The sequence below is a fragment of the Pleurodeles waltl genome, chromosome 7 (assembly GCF_031143425.1).
Source record: "Pleurodeles waltl isolate 20211129_DDA chromosome 7, aPleWal1.hap1.20221129, whole genome shotgun sequence".
Classification (NCBI taxonomy): Eukaryota; Metazoa; Chordata; class Amphibia; order Caudata; family Salamandridae; genus Pleurodeles; species Pleurodeles waltl.
In genome coordinates, this window is record NC_090446.1 from 488,745,334 (window position 1) to 488,768,038 (window position 22,705).

Consider the following 22,705-nt stretch of genomic DNA (forward strand, 5'->3'; position numbering starts at 1 on the left):
TCTAGCATATCAATGAAATCATCACATATTTATCGAAGTAGTCCATCTATCACCAATGTCTTGCTTTTTGGCTGTGTCAAACGGTGGTGCTGGTATCCGAAATGCAGCAGCAGTGTAACTTTTCACTGGGTTGCCTGACACTGCAACTGGAGTTCTCTGCAACTCCACCTAGTGGTCTTGGTGACACACCATCTCTGAGGTCTTGTGATGTCCTGGCCTCTGGGTCACCTTGGACAGTCTGTGGAACAGTGACCTTTTTCTTGGTCTCCATTATAGCCATTCACTTTCTGGGGACTTCTGGAGTTGTGCTGAGCAGCCAACTCCAGCAACTTTGGTGGTATGCCTCTTCAGGTATTGGACAGATCAGTAAGCACAACCCTTATGCTTCTTCATGGATCTCCTTCGCCGCTGAGGTTGTAGAGCTCTTCTGCTTGAGCCTCCATTAAGTGTAACAACAATATGCTTTGTTATCAGTTGTTCTACCAGCCAGCACACTTTTCTGTTTGTCTGTGACTGCCTTTAGCGCTATCACGCTGTTTACTGTATAAGTTTATATTGCGTAGTAGTGTGGTACCTCTCTATATGGCCTTGCTGGTAGGTTTTTGACCAAAAATGCGAAGACTTCTCAGTGAAGCTTTCTTTAGCTTCAAATGCTTTATACTGGCTGGAGTTGCGCTTTGACTCCACATACATCAAACATTGATTCCGCACGTCAAAGAAGGCACAGCTGGCACCCACAAACAGTTTGCTTGGACCACGGCAACTCTCTTGGAGAGGACTGTTCCTCTTTGCGTAACTTATTCCCTATTTTGTCACCAGGTGTAGCATCCTCCCTAGCCTGGATATCCTTCAATGGATACGCCACACATGGAGCTATATATTACACATCTTTATTTGTTTGCGTGTAACTGCAAACTCAACATTCTAAACCTGCATTCACTTCACTATGTTCTAACGCTTTGTCATAGCTCTACCGAGTCCTTCAGGAGTCAAAAGGGTTCCATCATTCATACTCATACAACACTACAAGACCCACCAACTACAAGATTCAACAATCCAAGCTGCTACCCCTCACTGTGTATTGTTTGTTTGCATCGTTTTCTTTTTATTAGCATTAATTTTGTGCTAAGAGGAATGTTATGCACTTGCACACACCATTGTTTGTTAAGTGAATGTGGAGGGTCTCATTTAGAAATCTCACTTGTTGAAACTATCCTGGAATCACCAAAATAATGTGTTTGTGCCTTACCTACGGCTCTCAGTATCTCAATCACTCACTTATGCACTGCTAACTTAGGAGACAGGACATTGTCCTTTTTTTCCTCCTTATTCCATCCCACATTTTCTCTGCACCATGCTCTCAGCCCCTTACTCTTCAATTTGACCATCTACATTCTCTCTTATTTGTTCCCCTTGTGTTCCTCCCTAATTGCACCGCTCAACACTCAGGCCCTCATTACAACCCTGGTGGTTGGTGTTAAAGTGGCGGTAATACCGCCAACAGGCTGGCGGTAAGTACCGCCAAATTGTGACCTTGGCAGAAAGATCTCCGATAGACAGCCAATATACCACACTGACCGCCAGGGTGGAAACCACAGCCACCACAGAGGTAGCCGTCTACAGCCAGGCGGAAGTCAATGTTCCGCCCACATTATTAAGACACTGCAATCCGCCACCTTTTCCTGGGTGGTACCATCGACATCAAAAGCCTGGCGGAAACTGAGCTCAGAAGGGAAAGGACTCACCATTGGAGACACAGGGAACAACCACGCCGCCATTGAGCCCGAACTACATGTCTTCTCCATGATCTTCTATGTGCTGCTCCACCATGAACACAAACTCCGGCGAAGACGATGATGGTGAGTACAGATGCCTAGCACACAAGGGAGGGAGGGAGGAAAAAGAGAGTGACACACACACCACACACCCCCAACACTATATACACAATCAGCTGCATTACTAAAACAACTTCACCCTGTAACTCAGATGAATAATGCAAGGACAAAATGATTTTGAAAAAGTGAATGTAATGAGAACAATGCATCAAGAAAAATAAGCTGGCAAGATAATAGATATATACATATGTACAGAAAAAGGGACACAACTCAGTCCACAATGTTCGTAGGCCACATGGCCACAGGCCAAAGTCCACGGCCACATATGTCACTTGCATCAACACAGAGAGAACACTGCAGGGGCATCAGTTGGTAAATAGGCGGGCACCTCAGGGGTACGGAGCCACCTCAGCCAGGAGATGGAACAAGACCACTGGTTCTGGAGGGGGCAACATGCCCTGTGCTCTTGATCCTGGGGAATGCAAGGTAACAGTGTCTCAGGTGGGTGTCATACCTACTGGATTTGCAGGGGGCAGGCCGCACAGTAGCCCATGGAGGCAGGATTACATACCGTCCGCCGGTGGTGATGGCTGCTCAGTGGTGTTGGGGCTCGTGGTGGGGGGAGGCTTCTGCCCATCCCCACGCAACCTCGGACGACTGCTCCCTGGAGGTGGTGGTGCTGCTGGGGAGAGGGCTCCTGCCCATCCCCTGCAACCTCGGACGGCTGCTCCCTGGAGGTGGTGGTGGTGCTGGGGGGAGGGCTCCTGCCCATCCCCTGCAACCTCAGACAGCTGCACAACCACGGTTGGTGGTGGGGGCTCTGACACAGTTTCTTCCCCAGGACCCTTGCTCTTCCTGCCTGCTGGTGCAGGCTCCTTGCTCTTCCTGGCAGCTGGGGCAGGCTCCTTTCCCTTCTTAGAAGCTGCGGCAGGCTCCTTTGTCTTCCTGGCAGCTGGGGCAGGCTCCTTTCCCTTCTTAGCAGCTGCTGCAGGCTCCTTGGTCTTTCTGGCAGCTGGGGCAGGCTCCTTTCCCTTGAGGCTGCCTGGTGCAGGCTCCATCACCTTCAGGACATGTGGCCTGGATCCTTTTCCACCACAAGTGGGTGTGGTGACGACTGGGCCCATGGACTGGGTGGCTGAGGTGCTTGGCTGGGTTCTTCCCACCCTGGCCATACATGCAGGACGGGGTGGGGGGAGGGGTAAAGAAGAGGTCAATGGTGGATAGGAACAGTTTTTTAGGGACATTGGGACGGGAAGAGGGAGAAGGAATGGGAGTGGAGGAAGAGGGAGTGGTTGTTGGAGGTGTCTGTCTACTGATTTTGGGTGCAGGTGCATGGGCTGGATGCTGTTGTGAGGTGGATGGCTGTTGGGTGTCTGAGTGCTGCGGTTGGGTACCTTAGGAGGGGGGACAGACACAGTGGGAGGGGACACAGGGGACGTGTGCATGGCTGTTGTGGAGGTGTCTGCCAGTGAGTTGTGTGTTCTGCTTGGTGTGGTGATGCTGGTAGTTGATGATGATGTAGTGCATGCAGGTGTGAGTGTAGACGGAACTGGGAGGGAGGTGGAGGTGGAGGAGGAGGGGGAGACAGTGGAAATAGTGGATGTTGGTGTGTTTGCATCTGGATGGTGTTTGTGTGAGTGCCTTTGGGATGAAGTGCAGTGCTTGTGTTTGCCTGTACCACTCTTGTGTATTGTCTTGTGTGCATGCTCGTCTGCCTGTGTGCCGAGGATGGGTTGGGGTTGGTGAGAATGGGACTGGGAAGAGGAAGTTGGAGGGGGGAGGGTGGAAACAGGGACAATGGCTGCCATCAGAGAGGAAGCCAGAGCCAGGATCAATCTCTGTTGGGCCGCCAAGCCAGTGTGAATGCTCTTGAGGAACACATTAGTCTGTTGCAGCCCCTGGATGGCATTCACAATGGTTGACTGCCCTACAGAGATGGATCTCAGGAGGTCAATAAACTCCTCACTCAGGGCAGCAGGGCTCACTGGGGCAGGGGCTGAGGTCCCTGGGACGAAGGAGATGCCCACCCTCCTGGGTGAGTGGGCACGGGTAACTCGATGAGGAGCTGCTGGGAGGGCGGTGCTGGTACGGGGGTGGCGGATGCCCCTGTAGCTGGGATAGTCACAGAGGTGTCCATCACCACCAGGGAGCTTCCATAAGAGGAGGTATCTGTGTCAGAACTGTCCCCTCCAGTCTCTGCCGTGATGCTCCCCTTGCCCCCTGTCCCACTGGTGCCCTCACCGTCGGTGAACTCTGCCTCCTGGGTCCTGTGGGATGCAGCTCCCTCCGTTGCTGGTGACTCTGCTCCTCCGGACAGATTATGCTAATGCACATAAGGACATGGTGACAAAAAAGTGAGGGGGGGAAGAGACAAAGGTTACACTTGGTCAATGGCTGCACCAACACCACCGTTGGCATACACAGCACCCACACACACAGGGAACAGCCCTACGTAATATGCCATAGCACTACCAGAGAAACAGCAGCCAAGGCATAGGGAGGGCCACACACCGCCAAATGCAGCACACCTAGGACCCATGCAGCCCTGACCAGTAGTGGATGCATACGAGCAAGGTTGCAAGATTTTCCCTTCTGAACCCTAGCAACCAGGGGACCTGAGCTGCAATGTCAGGCCTGGCCAAGGGGCACCCACTGACACTCATCCCCCACCCGGATACCACCCTGCCATACGTAAGTTGTAATGATGGGCACTGTACTCACCCCATTGTGGCTGCTGTGATGCCCTCAAGCGTCCATCCAGCTCAGGATAGGCCACCGCCAGTATGCGGGCCATCAGGGGGGTCAGGGTTCGACGGGCACCCCTTCCTCATTGGGAGGCCATCCCCAGCTGGGCCTCCGCTGTCTTCCATGCCCAGAGTCTCAGGTCCTCCCACCGTTTGCGACTGTGGGTGCTCTCCCTGCCGTAGACCTCCAAGGTCCGCACGTCCTTGGTGATGGCACGCCATATACCCTTCTTTTGATGGGCGCTGACCTGCAGAGGCAATACACACAGGAAAATGGAATTAGTCAAACAGTCCTGCCTGCAACACTTATGGCCCACCATACCCCTTCACATCACCATTTACACACACGTGGCCCAGCACACAACGAATACGCCTCCCAGAGGACATCCACCCACCCCCCTTATACGAGGCCTTCACACACACCACTCCATGCATTCATGCCAAATGCATCGTGCCCACAGTATACTCACCTGTTGGTCTGGAGGCCCATACAGCAGTCCGTACTGGGGTAGGACCTCATCCACTTGTCTCTCCAACTCCACCAAAGTGAAGGCTGGGGCCCTTTCCCCAGTCACACGGGCCATAGTAGGCTCCAGACACAGGTCACAGTAGAACATGCAATGTAGGTCCTCTCCTGTTGAAGATCAGATAGCAAGTGAGGGCTGAGATAGAAAATGGCGGTCACATCCGCGGCGCTGCATACCGTCACCGCTGGTGTAGATCACCATTGGCCGCTGTAACCCATGGGGCCCAATGTTAACCAATGAGGAGTCGCACAGCGGTTCCCGACCTCCTCCCGCAGCGGCGCACAACGTCAGCGGAATTACCTCACTTCCACCTGTCCCTCCACACAGGATAGGCAGACGCCATTTCAGGGGGGGGCAGGTACTGGAAATTTGCTGTGTCACTTGTGACATTAGGACATACTGGACAAATCACACTTACCCATTACAAATTAACAGCATGCAAAGTTCTGTTGTATCTCCATTGTTCAGTTTGTGACCAGATCCTCACTCTTTTGCCCCATAGATTGCTACCGCTGCGGAGGAATAGGCGATGGAGACATACCCCCGTGTACAGACCCCTGGTGGACTTGGCAACAATAGAGGACAGGCACATTATCCTCACCTATGGACTTGACAGGGCCACAATCACAGAGCTGTGTGCCCAATTGGAGCCTGATCTGAAATCTGCTATCCGTCACCCCACTGTGGCCCCCCCTCTTGTGCAAGTTCTATCAGTGCTCCCTTTCCTGGCAACTGGTTATTTTCAAGTGACAGTGGGCTTGGCAGCAGTAATGTCACAGCCAATGTTCTCAATAGTGCTAACAAGAGTGTTGTCCGCCCTGATTAAACACATGTGCAGCTACATTGTATTTCCCCAGGCTGAAGATTTGGTCACAGTGAAGGGCGAGTTCTATGCAATGGGACATATCCCCAACATAATAAGGGCGATTGATGGAACACATATTGCATTGGTCCCCCCACGTCAGAATGAATAGGTGTTCAGAAATCGTAAGAGTTTCCACTCTATGAATGTACAGATGGTGTGCTTGGCGGACCAGTACATCTCCCAAGTCAATGCTAAGTATCCTGGCTCAGTGCATGATGCCTTTGTCCTGAGTGATAGCAGCATCCCAAATGTGATGGCTTAATTACATAGGCACAGGGTGTGACTAATAGGTGAGCCCTAGTTCCCACCAAGTATATGTTGGTGTATGGGTATGGTGTGGGCCACATGGGATAGTGTGTAACTAAATGTTGTCCCCCAACATTTTCAGGTGACTCTGGTTACCCCACCCTATCATGACTGCTGACCCCTGAGAGGAAGGCCAGGTCAAGGGCAGAAGAACGTTATAATGAGGCACATGGGCGAACAAGAAGTATAATAGAAAGGACCTTTGGCCTCCTGAAGGCCAAGTTACGGTGCCTCCATCTAACAGGTGGATCCTTGTGCTACTCACCCAAGAAGGTCTGCCAGACAGAAGTGACATGCTGCATGTTGCACAACCTTGCCCTGAGACACCATGTGCCTTTTCTGCAGGAGGAGGAGGCTGGAGATGCCCGTGTGGCAGCAGTGGACCCTCTGGACAGTGAGGATGAGGAGGCAGAGGATGAGAATGAGGACAACAGAACATGCTTCCAATGACAGTGTTACTTCACATTTCAATTACATTTGTTTGAATTTCTGTGGCACTGGCATGCTGTTATTCCCCACTTCTATGCCCACTTACTGTACCCTCTGGCAATTAATTTTGCAGATGTTGGTGACCTCACATATGCTCCTGGTGTGAGAACTGCAGCCGGCTACAGGTCATTAATCTATGCTCATTTGCTGTACAGTTGAATTGCAATGTTTGTACCTGTTTAAATGAATACATACTTGAAAAATATGACATACTCCAAACTTCTTTTTTTTCCAAGGGTGTTTATTGAAGTGCTAAAATATTGAGGGGCAAGTGCAACGGGATGGGGTGATGATGGAGGAAAGTCCAGGGTATTGTTCCAGTCTGTTTGTAGCACAGGTGCATTGTCCAAGGGGACATAGGAAGGGGAGCAATGGCAGTTCAAGGTGGACAGGGTGACAGAGTGGGACACAAGGGTGACAATCAGGAGAGTCTCATTTCCTAGTGGGGGTCTTGGCAAGTGTCTATGGCTTCTGTCTGGATCGCAGGGAACATTTGCGGGATGGTTCACCTTCTGCAGGGGGAGAGGTGCTGGTGGCCTGTGAGTCCTGTGGCGGGGCTTTCTGGCCACTAGCGGCAGCGTGGTGGAAGGCTGTTCAGATGTCCTGCTAGTGGCAGGGGCCTGCTGTTGTGTGACTGCCTCCCTCATAATATTGGCCATGTCTGCCAGCACCCCTGCAATGGAGATCAGGGTGTTGTTGATGGCCTGCAAGTCCTCCCTAATCCCCTGGTACTGTCCCTCCTGCAGCCGCCTGTTCTCCTGCACGTTGTTCAGGATCTGGCCCATCGTGTCCTGGGAATGTTTATAGGCTCCCAGGATCACAGTGAGTGCCTCCTGGACAGTCGGTTCCCTGGGCCTGTCCCCCCCGGCACACAGCAGTCCTCCCAGTGTCCCTGGTGGCCTGTGCCTCCGTCCCCTGAACCGTGTGCCCACTGCCACTGACCCCAGGGCCCTGATTGTTTGGGGGGGCGAGGTGTGCCCTGGGGTCCATGTAGCGGTGGACACACTGCCGATTGACGTGTCCTGGGGACAGAGGTATGGGTATGCTGGGTGGGTGCTGTGGTGGTGTTTCCTGATGGGGAGGCTCTGTGGTAGTGTGTGACTGGGCCTGGGCAACCAGCTGTCCAGAGGTCCCTGATGGGCCAGGTTGGTCATCCAGATGCTGTCATCACTTTGGGCCTCTTCAGTTGGGGGACTGGATATTGATGGCACCTCCTCTCCGCTGACATTGGCTGGGGTACCTGTGGGGATGTAAATGATGTGCTATGGTTTCTGTGTCTGACATATTGTGGATCCGTGGCTTCCCTTCTTTGGTTGTATCTGCCCTGGCAGCTTTCACTTGTGTATGTTGGTGTATGGTGGGATTGTTAGTTTGCTATGCTGTGCATGCTTTAGTGATGAGTGTCCATGCAGGTCTGTGAGTGGTGTCCATGCATTGTTAGAGCATACAGGGCTTGGCATTGGGATGAGTGATATGTGATGGTGGGGTGTGTGGGATGGAGTGGAGTGATGAGAGTGAGCGTGAGAGTATGTGATGGCATGCAGGTAGGGGGGTAGTAGTAGTAGTAGTACAGAGTTGACTTACCAGAGTCCAGTCCTCTTCCTACTCCAGCCAGGCCCTCAGGATGCAGGTTTGCCAAGACATGCTCCTCCCATGCTGTTAGTTTTTGGGGAGGAGTCCACCACCAGTCCTCTGTGCAATGAGCTGGTGTCTTGCTGCAATGGAATGTACCTTCTCCCGTAGGTCGTTCCACCTCTTCTTGATGTCATCCCTAGTTCTTGGGTGCTGTCCCACGGGGTTGACCATGTCCACGATTCTCCACCATAGCTCCATCTTCCTAGCTATCGATATCTTCTGCACCTGTGCTCCAAATAGCTGTGGCTCTACCCTGATGATTTCCTTCACCATGACCTGCAGCTCCTCCTCTGTGAAGCGGGGGTGTCTTTGTGGTGCCATGGGTGTTGTGTGAGGTGTGTAGGTGAGGGTGTGTTGGGTAATGTGTTGGGGTGTGTGATGTGGGGTGCTTGAGTGGTGTATAGGTGTGAGTAGTGTGTGGCTCTGGTTGTGTCTGGTCTTGATTTTTCTTTGGTGGCAATGGTTTGGAATGGTAAAGGGTTGTGGGTAATGTGGGTGTGTGTTTTATAGTGGTGTGGGTGTGGTGTCAGGTGTGTGTTGTTTGAATTGTCCAATGTGGTGTTGTTTTGTTTGTGGGTGTCCATTTTGAGTGCTGTGGTATGTAGCGCCAATGGTTTACCGCAGTTGAATGTCCGCCGTGGGTCATAATGTGATGGGCGTAGTTCTGTTGGCGTAACGGTGTTGGTTTTGATACCGCCACTTTATCACTGACCTTTGGGCTGGTGGATTTATGTATGCGGCTGAATACTGACGGATTGGTGTGTGTGTGTCATAATATGGTGAATGGATATCCGCCACAGCAGCAGTAAGTTGGCCTGCAGTCAGCGTTGCTGTAAGTGGGATTTACCGCCAATGTCATAATGAAGGCCTAACTGTCCTCTCTCTCTCCCCACCCACTCAACGCAAGTCTCATCCTACTCTTTTGTCCTGTCTTTCTGGTCTCTTTTCTCCTGCTTTCACCTCCATCTTTGTCACTCTAGCCATCACCTTTCCAAACGCCCTTTGTTTCTCCTGTTCTCCCCATCATCCAGGGGTGGTGCCATGAATAATGCAGCAAGTGCAGTGGCACCAGCCTGTGAGTCTTAGGGGCCCACTGCACAGATGTTATGGATGTATTTTGCAATCAGTGTTGTGGTGTTCAGGCTGTCTTCCATGCTTACATGAGGCATGTGGGCCATTTGCATTTTTGCTCCTCTAATTAACCCTTTCATTCGGCCTTCGGATATCTATCAGCCCCTGATGACACCATCCATTACCTCTCATCTCTGTTGATCTCTCACAAGGAGCATTTCAATGAGAGAAGGTGTCAAATGATGTCTGGTCAATTTGCTTTCATTCAAAAGAAAGGCCCTTAAGTTCACAACAAAGACTAATCCAGTCAAACTTAGAATGCAGGGCACGTTGGATGTAGGTGCTACCCCCAATCCTGTACCATTTCTTCCATAGATTGTCACACGTGCTTCATGGACAGTACTCCGTCACCAAAAGGAGTTGCCCAACTATGGGGCTTTATTCCTTCCATTCAATGCAAATCTTATTTTATCTTGTCATAGCAGTCATGGTCACTCACAAATACTTTAGTGACATTCCACTTTTTACTTTTGAACTCAGCATGGAGATTCAAAAGTGGCACTACACATAAACTCCACTTTCCGGTGCTCTTTTTGTTATTAACAAGAAGCTCCAACCTAGTGTAGAGGAGAACACGTTTAAGCATGCAGCTTGATTTAAAGTGATTAGCCTTTGCAACAGATAGTTTTTTTTCAAATGATTATGAGGGTCATTCTGACCCCCGCCGGCGGCGGATGCCACCGGCCTGACGGGAACCGCCAGAAGACCGTACCGCGGTCAAAAGACCGCGGCGGTCATTCTGAGTTTCCCGCTGGGCTGGCGGGCGACCGCCAGAAGGCCGCCCGCCCGCCCAGCGGGAAACCCTCTTCCACGAGGATGCCGGCTCCGAATGGAGCCAGCGGAGTGGAAGGGGTGCGACAGGTGCAGTTGCACCTGTCGCGATTTTCAGTGTCTGCCACGCAGACACTGAAAATCTATGTGGGGCCCTGTTAGGGGGCCCCTGCACTGCCCATGCCAGTGGCATGGGCAGTGCAGGGGCCCCCAGGGATCCCACGACACCCGTTCCCGCCAGCCAGACCAGGCTGGCGGGAAGGGGGTCGGAATCCCCATGGCCGTGGAGGATTCCCTGGGGCAGCGGGAAGCCAGCGGGAAGCCAGCGGGAAACCGCCGGCTTCCCTTTTCTGACCGCGGCTTTACCACCGCGGTCAGAATGCCCCCGGAAGCACCGCCAGCCTGTTGGCGGTGCTTCCGCGGTCGTTGGCCCTGGCGGTCCATGACCGCCAGGGTCAGAATGACCCCCTATGTATCTTTTGCAGTTAGGTCATAACTGATGTAAATTGAGGTTAGCAAATATATCTAAGCATGAGAGATGTCCATTTTGTCTGAAAGTGCCAACAGTCTGAGTTGTTTCCAGCTAACAAAGATGTTCTAGATCCTTCACATTTCTCTCTCTACCCATATATATATTCTTTTCAATTTCTCAGCTTTTCCCTCTCTCTCTCACTCAGTTTTTTTCTTGCTGGGATCCCTGTTTCACAATGGTCCCCTCTGAAACACCTACAATAGGACCCCCATCTCTCTGCGCCTTGCTTCGGCTAGCAGAAACTTGTTTTGTGAGACCTCCAGCTACACTTGAGTGTTCTGGAAATGAGGCCCTGTCACTTCCTTGATGTTTCAATGCACTCCATACTTGACAAGGTTTTGTTGGCTGCAGCAGGAAATGTTTGGGTTAAATACCTGGAACCCCCATGCATTCTATTAGAAAAGCCCTACAATAAATGGAAGCCATCATGGTACCATTTGCCACCCATGTTGTTTTTGGAAAACATTTATGATCAAAGTGTTACTAGATGCAAAATATACAAAAACATAAGTGAAAGAGTAAGTAAACTAAAAATACATATGAGGCATATGGCAGACTTTTAAAGGAAGCCTGGTTTTTATTCTAGCCCACATATTACTTACCATTTGTTGACATCATTATCACTCTCGTTTGCCTTCTAATTCAGCAGCGCATGCCAGCCATCACTTTCTGTGTCACTTCCTTTCTTTGTGTGGAGCATGGCCCAAGCACAGATTGATTTATCTTTCTTATTGTCCATCTGCTGCTTGCACTGTGATTGAGCTACTATTTCTTACACTGCTGCCTCTAGCTCCATCTCCTTTTCCCCCTTTTCCTGTATGACATATGTTGCTCTGTCACCCACTAGCCCCTCCCAGTCTAAAATACATTAATATGTAAACAGCAACGCTGCACCATTGTGTGCATTTTACCACAATCTTCAATATTTAATAAAATGATGCGCTACAGAGCAAATCCAGGATTCTTCACGTGCAAAACATTGGAGTGCTTCCAAATCTGAAAAATTAGGCACCATTACTGATTGCTCCATCTTCGAAAAAACACAATCTTCACCATCTAATAAGAGACATTAGTTGTTTACATAGATTGTAGGTCGATATAATTGGTAACATATTGGATCATAATTGTGTTGACGTAGCAGAAGGCTTTGAAGAGCTATTGGGCAATTCAGTGGAATCTCAGGCAACCTTCCACACCACAAAATGCCACTCCTCCCCACTCCACTCAGTGCCACACTACGCAATGCCACTCCACTCAATGCTACTTCACTCCACCCATTGCCATTCCATTGTACTCCACTCAATACCACTCCACTCAGTACCACTCGATGCCACACCAATCCACTCCACTCAGTCACCACACTCAACCCCACTCCACACCGCTTCACTCAATGTCACTCCACTCATTGCCACTCCACTGTGTGCTATTGTACCTAATGCCACACTACTACAATCAAGGCAACTCCACTCCACTGTACTCAGTGTCACACCACTACACTACACTCAAACCCACTCCACTCAACGCCACTCTACTCAGTGCCACTTCACCGTACTCCACTAAATGTCACTCCACTCTATTCCACTCAGTGTCACTCCTCTCCACTCTACTGAAAGCCTCTCCACTCCACTCAGTGTCACTCCACTCCAAGCCACGCCACTCAATGCCACTTCACATAATGACACTCCACTTAATGCCTTTCCACTTAATGCTACTCCACTCCTCTCAGTGCTACTCCACTCAATGCCACTGCAGTCCAATCACTCTACTCAATGCCACTCCACTCAGTGCCACTCAATGTCACTCAACTTAATGCCACTGCACTCCATCACGCAACTTCATTGATGTTGTTTGGATTAAAACAATGATTGTTTTTTTCAATACGTATAGTAGTGATCAATGACTCATATTTCTATTTGAATAGGAGCGATATAAGTATTTTTCTTTGTTTAGAGTTTCATTCTGTGGGTTTCTCTCCTCATTGTGTCAGGGCCCCCTTCTTTTCTTGATTCTGGTGAAGGCCTTTCACATAAAGAAGTACATTGTTTTGTTAGTGTGAATTACCAGCAGCAAAAAGAAGAAAGGGAGACATAAGGTTAATTTCCATGGTTTAAACATTTAAAATACATTTTCCCTTTTTTGTTTCTGCTTAATATTATTCTCATCAGGAATGAGAATGTATTTTTAAAGCACTAATAAACCACTTTGTTAGTAACATTTAAAAGTAGGCACTAAGATACGCTTGTTTCAAAACTTTAAATCAAGTCCTGAAGAGATCTTTTACCTTGTCAGTGGTGTTTCTGGAGATCTGGTGTTAGACTGGCTCTCGTATATTAATAGTGGACATACATTTTCTAGGTGCACACATTTTCACAGAGCTCCTTCCCAAGTTAACCCTATCTGCAAAAGGTAATTTATTGAGCCCATCGTCACTCCCGGGGCTGCCTACATAACTTGTCATGGCATCCTCTAATTTATACTATTGCATCACTGATTGCTAAACAATGACCATCATCCTTCAAAACAAATTATGAAGAAAGTGCGCATAAAATGTCATATTGTTTGATTAAATGTTATTTGACCACTCTTGTTGTCTCTCTTATCTCTTGCTGCTCTGTTGTTCTTGTCTATGAGTTTACCTTTCTTCCATCGGTGCGTGACATCAGGAGTCCGTGGTTCTATTTCTGGCATTCATCTGACATTGTGATGATTTTGGGAGTGTCTAATGTGTTTAATAACATTGATTTTATTTTTAACAGAGAAGCCTAAGACTGGAATCATGGGGCTTGATTTAGATCTTGGCAGACTGTGTTACTGTGTCACAAACGTGACGCATATCCCGTCAGCTGTATTACGATTCCATTATATCCTATGGAAATTGTAACATGGCGAATGGAATAACCATCACATTTGTGACAGTGTAACACGTCCCACAAGATCTAAATCAGGCCCATGGTATCCTATCATCATGATACGAAGTAGTAACCTCAGCCTAACCCTAGTTCTGACTCTTTCCTCTCATAACCCACCTCATTCTCTCTACTCCCTCTTCTCCTCATCCTTGCAGCCTTCTGCATGACTGCTGTGACCATTTGTTAACATTAGTTTTTCTCCAGGCAGTTACCCGGCAGTGGTGCTGATCGATGCCACGATGGACACAGCATCTGACGTGGTGCTATTCTTCCGCTCCTTCGATGCCCACCGCCTTCTGATTGTCAAAGAGCAGAAGAAAGGAGCAGATAAAAGAGAGATCTTTCAACGCTTTCTAGATGTGTGCCTTAGCGAGACGACCTTGTCCAGTAACAGAGCTAATGGCTGGCAGACCCAGAATGAGTCCATGCTCTGAGCCACCAGACACCTTGGAGAAATTTCTAATAGCCGACCAATAGAATGGACAACAATTCACACTTTCCAAAAAAGAGTGCACTAAGTGGAAAGAGTTCAGTGGCTCGCATTAAAGAACTTACACTCCTTTGAGGGTGGCAGCGCCATCAGCTTGAAGACCTAATTACATACAAATCTGTGTTTCAAGTGGACCATTGAGATCCACTCTCATTGCCTTTGCACCATCAAACATATTGTGGCTTGTAAAGATCATGGCCCATGCCCTTTTTAGGGAAGCTATCTTTTTTGTGCACTGCTATTTATGGACAAGAGACAAAGTGGTTCACTTTAGTTTAAATATTAACTGCAAGGCTTTCCTGGCCTCTGTGCAGTTCTATGCTTTGATTGGTCCCTGGATGTCATCGTTGTATTGCAACCTGTGTGCATCCTCAGTGACTTCAGTCAATGTTATTTGCTGACTAGTCACTGGGTGTCACAGCTGCTTGAATCTTTGGATGATGTAAGATCCCCACAGACAGTGCCACTCGGTGGCTCTCAGGGGGTGAGGGAAAGCAAGGCCACAGCACATCAGGGGCCCAGCCCCTTTGCTCCTTTGTTTTGCATCGTCCTGCATAACAATGGATAGCTACTGTTACAGTATGAATTTGAATCGCCTATGTAATAAATGTGCATGTTTATGCTTTCACCAAGTTTCCAGTTTAAAGCAGAACAGAAAGAAGCACAAATATGTACCAGAAAGCAACCAGTTGAAACTTGCATTTCCAGCCTGAAACATGACATTCTTCTTCAAGCCATGATCTTCGACAATAATTTCTTGTAAATCTGTTTTACTGTCCCTATTAATGATTGCAGCTTCTTCTCAAAAAGCTGTGTGTGTTACGTTTGGTGAGACCACTGGTATTAACACATCAATGGGGTGCTTCTCTTTTCTTATATTTAATTTTGTTTTGTGATGAACATGTATTTTTTTCATTTAGGTAGTTTACTGGAGTGCCCTACACTTATAATTTTGTGTATGATATTTCGTGATTGAATTACACCTGGTTTACCCACCTTGTTTCTAGAAATATTTTTTGTCAGTGCCAAGTAACTTTAGTATGTTATTTGTATACTTTGCAAAACAGTTTCTTTCAGCATACTGAACAAAGGCTAGATGTACTAACAGATTTGCAAAACGTGATCACAAAATGTATGCCAACGTTTTTAACAAAGGTCAGATGTAATAACATTAGATTTCCACAGCGTGATCGCAAATTGCTTGCCAACTTTTTGTGTATCCAAAAAGATTTGGCAAACTATTGTACTATTATGTTGATTTGCGCAATCACCATTGTCGATTGGTCGCAATGTGACCTTTCTAATGAATATTAATTAGATATGGTGCAAATAGCACTTCCTCTCATGCAATTCCATCAGAGATACATACGGTGGCTTACTGGGCTCAACAGACTTCCATGTTTGTGCTGATCATATTTACATAAAGGGTTTTAACATGCAGCCCATTTTCCATAAAGGAAACAAGGCTGCATTTAAAGAAAAATGTTTACTTTTTTAAAAGTTTAAGACAAATATTTGTTAACATTCACAAAGGGTGATGGGTCACAAGGTGAACATTTCCACTTTCCAAATGGGTTACCGCCTCTTTTGTGGAGTTTGTGCCTTTGAAAGCACCTGTCTGAAACCACCTTACTCATACATTTTTAGTACACATCACCCCTGTGTCAGTGTTTTTTCTAATGTTCTAGCTCTTAAACCAATGTAATACTTTAAATGACCAATAAATATCACGGTTGTAACAACCAGCCATTGTAATGCCCTTTTACTGTTATATTGCCCCTATACTGTCTTTCTGTCCTTCTCTAACCCTATTCTGCTCCCCTTTTGTTCCAATTGGTACATTCCATGTAGTGAAGTGGATTTACAATGTTGGGGTTTGGACAGTTGGCCCTGCAACGTGAGACTGAGGACACTACTAGAGCATAATAAACAATATTTGCATTATTTAATCACCTTAGTATCTTTTCCTCACTGGCAACGAGAATGGGATACTGTAGATGGGGCAGTTAGGTGTCCTCACCCCTGTAGAATTCATATCTCACTGTTCCTGTTCACTGAGGAAACTTTGGCCCTCATTACAACCTTGGTGGGTGGTGGATGCCGCCCAACAAGGTTGGACCGCCGAGCGGCCGCCTATGCAGCCGCAATCCCACCGGCCGCATTACAGCATCCCTGCTGGGCTGTCGGGGATGTCGGCCGTAACATTGGAACCATATCCTAAAGGAGCCGACGGTCTTACGGCCGTGCGATGGGTGCAGCTGCACCCGTCGCGCTTTTTCACTGTCTGCTGTCGCGACTCCCCTTCCCACCAGCCTTTCCATGGCGGTCTCTACTGCCATGGACAGGCTGGCGGGAAGGGGAGTCATAATCCCCAGGCCAGCGTTGCCCTGGCGGATTATAACCGCCGGGACAACGATGGCGGGAAACCGCAGGTCCCGGTGGTACGACCGCGGCGCTACAGCCGTGGTCATAATATGCCAAATTGTACCTGTTGGTGGTACAATCTCCAAAACAACCCTGGCTGTCTTTGACCACCAGGGTTGTAATGAGGCCCTCTGATCTTTGAAGATCCACCAGCAAGTAGCGGAGGATTCCTGCTGAACGTTGTTTAAAGCAAACTTTTTTTAACATTCACAAAGGGTGATGGGTCACAAGGTGAACATTTCCACTTTCCAAATGGGTTACTGCCTCTTTTGTGGAGTCTGTTTCAGTGGTTTGTGACCGAGACTGCAGTAGCAAACAAAGGATATGTTGCATGTGAATAACAATTTCGAAGGGGTAATCTAAGCACACCCCTTCGATATTGTGATTTGTTATGTATTTGTGAACCCATTTTCTGATTTATTAACAATTTATGGAACTGCAAAATGGGTTTAGGAGACAGTAAAAAACTATTCAGCAGATATAAATCCTATGATTCAATGAATCTCAGTGTTTGTGAATGCTAAATGGCTTAGTACATCTGGCCCAAAGTGTGCTAACTTAGCCCTCATAATATAACTGTACACAGACCATTGTAAATTCTTGTAGAACTAGAGAAAGAAGGTAACTCCTGTTCCCCCACAGATATTGGCTGTCTTTCCTGTCTTGCCAAAAGCCCGCAGTATCAGCGATAATCTGCCCAGCCAAACATGACACACAAAAACAAAATCGCCAGAATCCAGCCACAAATCTGACACCGCTAGGCTGAACGACGGTGGCAGAGAGGCGGTCCCACCACCCACACTGCCACTGCAGAAAAAAGACTGTGCTCCCTAATATGACCCACAAATCAGCACAGCTGTCTTAGCACGGCAGTAATCCAGTGGCGGTACGGACCGCGGCAGCCGAAATGGAACCTCCACTACAACCCAACACCACATTGGCCAATTCAAATATACACCACATCCCCCCCCACACCACTATAAAATCAACACACACTCAACTCACAATCCTTTGCTACAACACACAACTACCATGCATTGCACGACCACTCTGAAGATCGCACTGCACACAGACATCACAGACACCTGCACACCTCTCACGCATCACACTTCACTTAAAATAAATTTCACTGACACACACATCACACTCATCATGTCCCGACAAAAGCACCCCTGTTTCACCAATGATGAATTAAGGACCATGGTGGATGAAATCATCAGGGTAGAGCCACAGGTATTCGGGGCACAAATCGAGCAAACGTCCATGGCAAAGAAGATGGAGGTATGGCGGAGGATCATTGACAAGCTGAACTCAGTGGAAAAACACCCACGCACAAAGGAGGACATACAGAAGAGGTGGAATGCCCTCAGGGGGAAGGTCCAGTTCATGGTATCCAGACATTAAATGGTCCCCATGAAGACTGGCAGTGGGCCCCCACCTCTTCCCCTAGAGATCACATCATGGGAGGAGAAGGTCTTGGCGATCCTCCAATCTAAGGGTCTCAGTGAAATCCTCGGAGGACTGGAAACTGGTAAGTCACCTGTAATCCCCTTGTATTAAATATACCTGTAATGCATGCATCCCCATCTCCTGCATGCCCACCCTACCCCACTAACACCAATCCCAAAGTCTACACACTCAAATGCACCCAATGCCTTTACAGCTTGAAGCACTACAACTCCCACAATGCATCCCCCTTTAGCCACCTAACAATGCACATTCCCCTCTTATAACTACACCTGAGTACTGAACCATGACCTATAGCACTCTCCTTGCAGCCCCTGTAAAGTAGATCAAGTAGATGTGAATAACAGTTCCTATTATCCACAGGTGCCATTGAGAATGATTGGTGGGTCAGTTAACCAGTGCCGCGTAGAGCCAGTCCTCCACCAGATGAAGACCCCAGAGATGACTTTGATACAGGATGTCTGGAACTGGAAGGCCTACCTGGCACATCCGGTCACTCTGGGCAGTCCACTGCCACCAGCCTCACCCAGCTCCCCACAACCTCAGCCACCACACCATCTGTCACCCAAAGCCCCCAGACGAATGTCACCAGGCCACGTCAATCCATCGTGTGCCCATCTGTACAGGGACTTGAGTCAGCACCCACCAAACAAGACGATGAAGGTCCTGGTGTAAGTGAGAGTGGACACACTGTGCCGGAGACACAGGTACAGGGGGCTAGGGCCACTGGGAGGGCACCTAGGGGCCACAGGGTGGGGCACGCCAGAGAGCCACCTGCCCATGAAGCAATAGCACAAGTCCTGGGAGCCTACAACCTATCCCAGGACAAGATGGGCCAGATCTTAGACATGTTGGGGGGAAACCTGAGGCTGCAGAGGGAGTACCACCAGGAGGCCATGCAGGAGTGGCATGCACTCAATGGCACCATGGCCTCCATGAAATGGTTGATGCAGGAGCTCATCACTGTCCTGCATGAGTCCTCCACCCACCACAAGGCCCCTTCCACTAGCCACACTACTGACTAGCCACCTACATCTGCTGCAGCTAGTGGGATGGTGGCCATGCCTGAGGATACACAAGCCACAACTGACCCATCCCGTAGCTGATAAAGCCCCAAGCAAACGTGGTTGTAGAGACAGACATCCTGCAGGGACTGAAGCCAAGACCAACCCCACTGCCAGGAAATTAGCCTCTACAGAACTGTCTCCCTTGTGTGCCATTGAGACACCTTGTTGACTTTCTACTGCCATAGCCCCATTATCAAATGTCACATGGATACTGGACCTGTGCTACCAACTGCTTGGCCTAACAGACTGATGTTTTTGAAAACCATGGTCCTACTTCTTTGCACCCTACCCACCCTTTGGTATTCACAATAAATACACTTACAGACAAGTCATGGTGTTTTGTGTTTGCTCATTGTTGTGCAACAAAAGTGTGACATGTTACAGAAATTGAGTATTACTACACAGTGAAGATGTGAATGTATCATCCTGACATCCGGTTCCCTGCTGCAAAGTCAGTGTCCACACATCCCTGGGTCTGCAGGTAGCAGAGAGGGAAGAGTACTTAAATATCATCCACAGCACTTCTGCAATTGATAGCATAGAAGGGACCTCACATATTAATTTCACAGTTGGAAATAGTATGTACCTGCACATCATGATGGTTAAATGAATTACAATGTAGGTTTACACATTGTTCGGCAATCCAGTGCTATTGCACACATGACATCAATCCTGTGCAGGTAATATGAGACAAGACAATCTAACAGTAATGAACTGAGTAATACACCCTCATTGTAGTTGTACAACACAGCTCACATCTTGGGAAGTATTTACATCAATTGAAGTTACAATAAGCAGCAACCTATACATATGATCATATGATATCAGAATGTAGTACAGTACAGTCACAAATGTGTAAATAAGTAGATAGGATGTCTGAAGTCTATACAACACAGATAGATGAACTAGATAACATCACAGTGGGACTGTTGACCTACTTGACAGAGCTTTCTTGTATACACCCATCTGATACCCAAATGAGATCAAAACCTTCTCATATCAGAAATGGATAACAAAGTACACCCAACCTTTACTCCAACATGAGACATGGTAAATGTACAGATGTACTTACCAAAATGTTACCTGAAGTACTGCTGTATATGTTGTGTCCTTGTGCCTACATCTTCCTCATTCATATTTCCTCCCACCTCTGCCACCCGATTGTCCCTTCATCCTTCCTCCTCCAGCAATGGGATATTCCTCCTTAGTGCCAGATTGTGGAGCATGCAGCAAGACAACACAATCTGGCACACCTTCTGTGGTGAGTACTGCAGGTAACCCCCAGAGATGTGCAGACCACTGAACCTTGCCTTCAACAAACCAAATGTCCTTTCGATCACCCTTCTTGTCCTCTAATGAGCCTCATTGTACTGTTCTTCAGCCCTGGTCCTTGGATTCCTCACCGGTGTCAGAAGCCAGGAGAGATTGGGATAACTTGAATCATCTGTGGATAGGGTAAACTAACATTTACGATCCACTATGTTACATACAGACTGAGTACGAAGGCTGGGGTAACGGTCATTCCACATACACTCATCATACTCACTGTGAGGTAGGGCCTTTGTAGAAGTGCCATCTACTGTGGGACACTGCTATTCCTTAGGATGTACAAATCATGTACAGACCCAGGAAACTTTGCGGTCACCTGGGAGATGTACTGGTCTGCTAAGCAGACCATCTGCACATTAATAGAGTGAAAGCTTTTACAGTTTCTGTACACTTGCTCTTCAGCCCTGGGTGGTATTGATACAAATGTGGGTGCCATCTATTGCCCCAATCACATGAGGGATATGTCTCGTTGCATAGAATCCAGCCTTCACACTGGCCAAAGTTACAGTATGGGAAAAATTGGCTTTCCATATGATTTACTAAGGCAGACAAGACATTCCTCAACACATTGCTGAACATTGGTTGAGACATGCCTGTTGCCTTTCCCCCATCCCCTGGAATGAGCCAGTGGCCAATACGTGGAGGATGGATAGCACCTGCACAGTTGGAGGAATGGCTATAGGTTGTCGAATGACTGGCAGCAGATCACACTCCAACTGGGTACACAGCTCGATGATGCTAGCACGGTTCAGTTGATAGAAATGACGCGGTATTCTCCCATCATTGCTAAGTCTACCAGAGGCCGGTACACAGGTGCAACCCTCACCCTCCACAGTGGTCGATATCTGCACATGGCATACAACACAAAAGTATCAACGATTACACTTCATGCATCGTACTACATGGTCACAAATGGAGGATAACATCACATCTGCTACCACTTTTTGCATACAAAGCAGACTTGAAAGTACAGAGCTGTTGTTAAACGTATGTTATTTGCACATAGATCTGGGTTCTACAAAGGATTACATCAGAAAGTTGGTTGTCTGTCACTGCTAGTGTACAGTCACCATTAATATGTTTGTTTTTTTCCAATCTGCCATGATGTCATTTTCTGATTCTTTGTACACTCAAAGTTTATACTGCCTGATTGTATTGTACACAGTCCTGGACTCATCACATGTCCATGATGGAAATGTTTAGTGATGCTTTCATATTATGTTTCTGTAACAGTAACAGTGCAAAATGGCTGCTGCCTGTCCTGCATGCAAGAGACAGATGTCAGTGAGTTCATTCTGACGGAGTATGCTGTTATGGCGGTAGGCGGTCGAAACCGCTGTGCAACTCCTCATTGGTTAATATTGATGTCTGTGGCATACAGGGGCCAATGATGATTACCGCAGGCAGTGACGGTGCAGACCACTGCAGCTTTGACCGCCATTTCCTACAGTGTATCTCCCTTGAATCCTGACTCTCGAGCCATCAAGACCTCCACTGAGTGTGCTGCTGTGTGGTGTTCCTGGGAGCCACGATGATGCTTGTTACAGGGGATCGGGTCCCTGCCTTCACTATGGAAGAACTCGAGAAACTTGTGGATGGGGTCCTACCCCTGTACACAAAGCTGTATGGGGCTCCAGAACAGCAGGTGGGTCGCATTATGCTATTTTTGTTGATACATGGGTATGTAAGTGTGTTAGTATGTGTATGCAGGACATTCCAGTGGAGGGTGTAGCTTCGGATATGACTGCTAGGTATGTTGTGCAAGTGTGAAGTCATATACGATGCTGATATGTGTACTGTTTGTAGGCCTATGAATGTAGTAGGTTGTTTTGGCTACATTAATGTGCCTTTCCTTCTGTGTCTCCCATGAAGGTCAGCTCCCATCAAAAGAAAGGATTGTGGGCAGCCATTGCCAAGGAAGAGCGGACCCTGGGGGTCGATATCTGGCAGAGCACTCACAGCAGGAGGTGGGGGGGAGGACCTGAGGCGCTGGGCCCGGACGATCACAGAGGACCAGTTGGGAACGGCCTCCCAATGAGGAGGGGGTGCCCGTCGGATCCTGAACCATCTAATGTCCCGCATACTGGTGGTGGCCTACCCGGAGTTGGATGGGCACTTGAGGGCAACACAGCAGCCAAAAGGGGGTGAGTTACAGAGTTCATTTCCTGTACTGTTTGCTTTAGA

The 22,705-nt window shown here is 48.3% G+C and overlaps 1 protein-coding gene across 3 annotated transcripts in view; it reads left to right on the top strand.

Moving 5' to 3' along the window:
- LOC138304239 (selection and upkeep of intraepithelial T-cells protein 2-like) overlaps positions 1 to 16,169 on the top strand; it is a 185,762-nt gene extending 169,593 nt beyond the window's left edge. For 2 of the 3 annotated variants that reach the window (XM_069244131.1, XM_069244132.1), the window contains one exon: positions 13,949 to 16,169. In XM_069244131.1, coding sequence (XP_069100232.1) covers positions 13,949 to 14,178 — 230 coding nt within the window. In that variant the 3' untranslated portion in view covers positions 14,179 to 16,169. Of the gene's footprint in view, positions 1 to 13,937 lie in introns of all 3 variants that reach the window. The other variant, XM_069244133.1, reaches the window with a different exon arrangement.
- Positions 16,170 to 22,705: the final 6,536 nt, after the last annotated feature.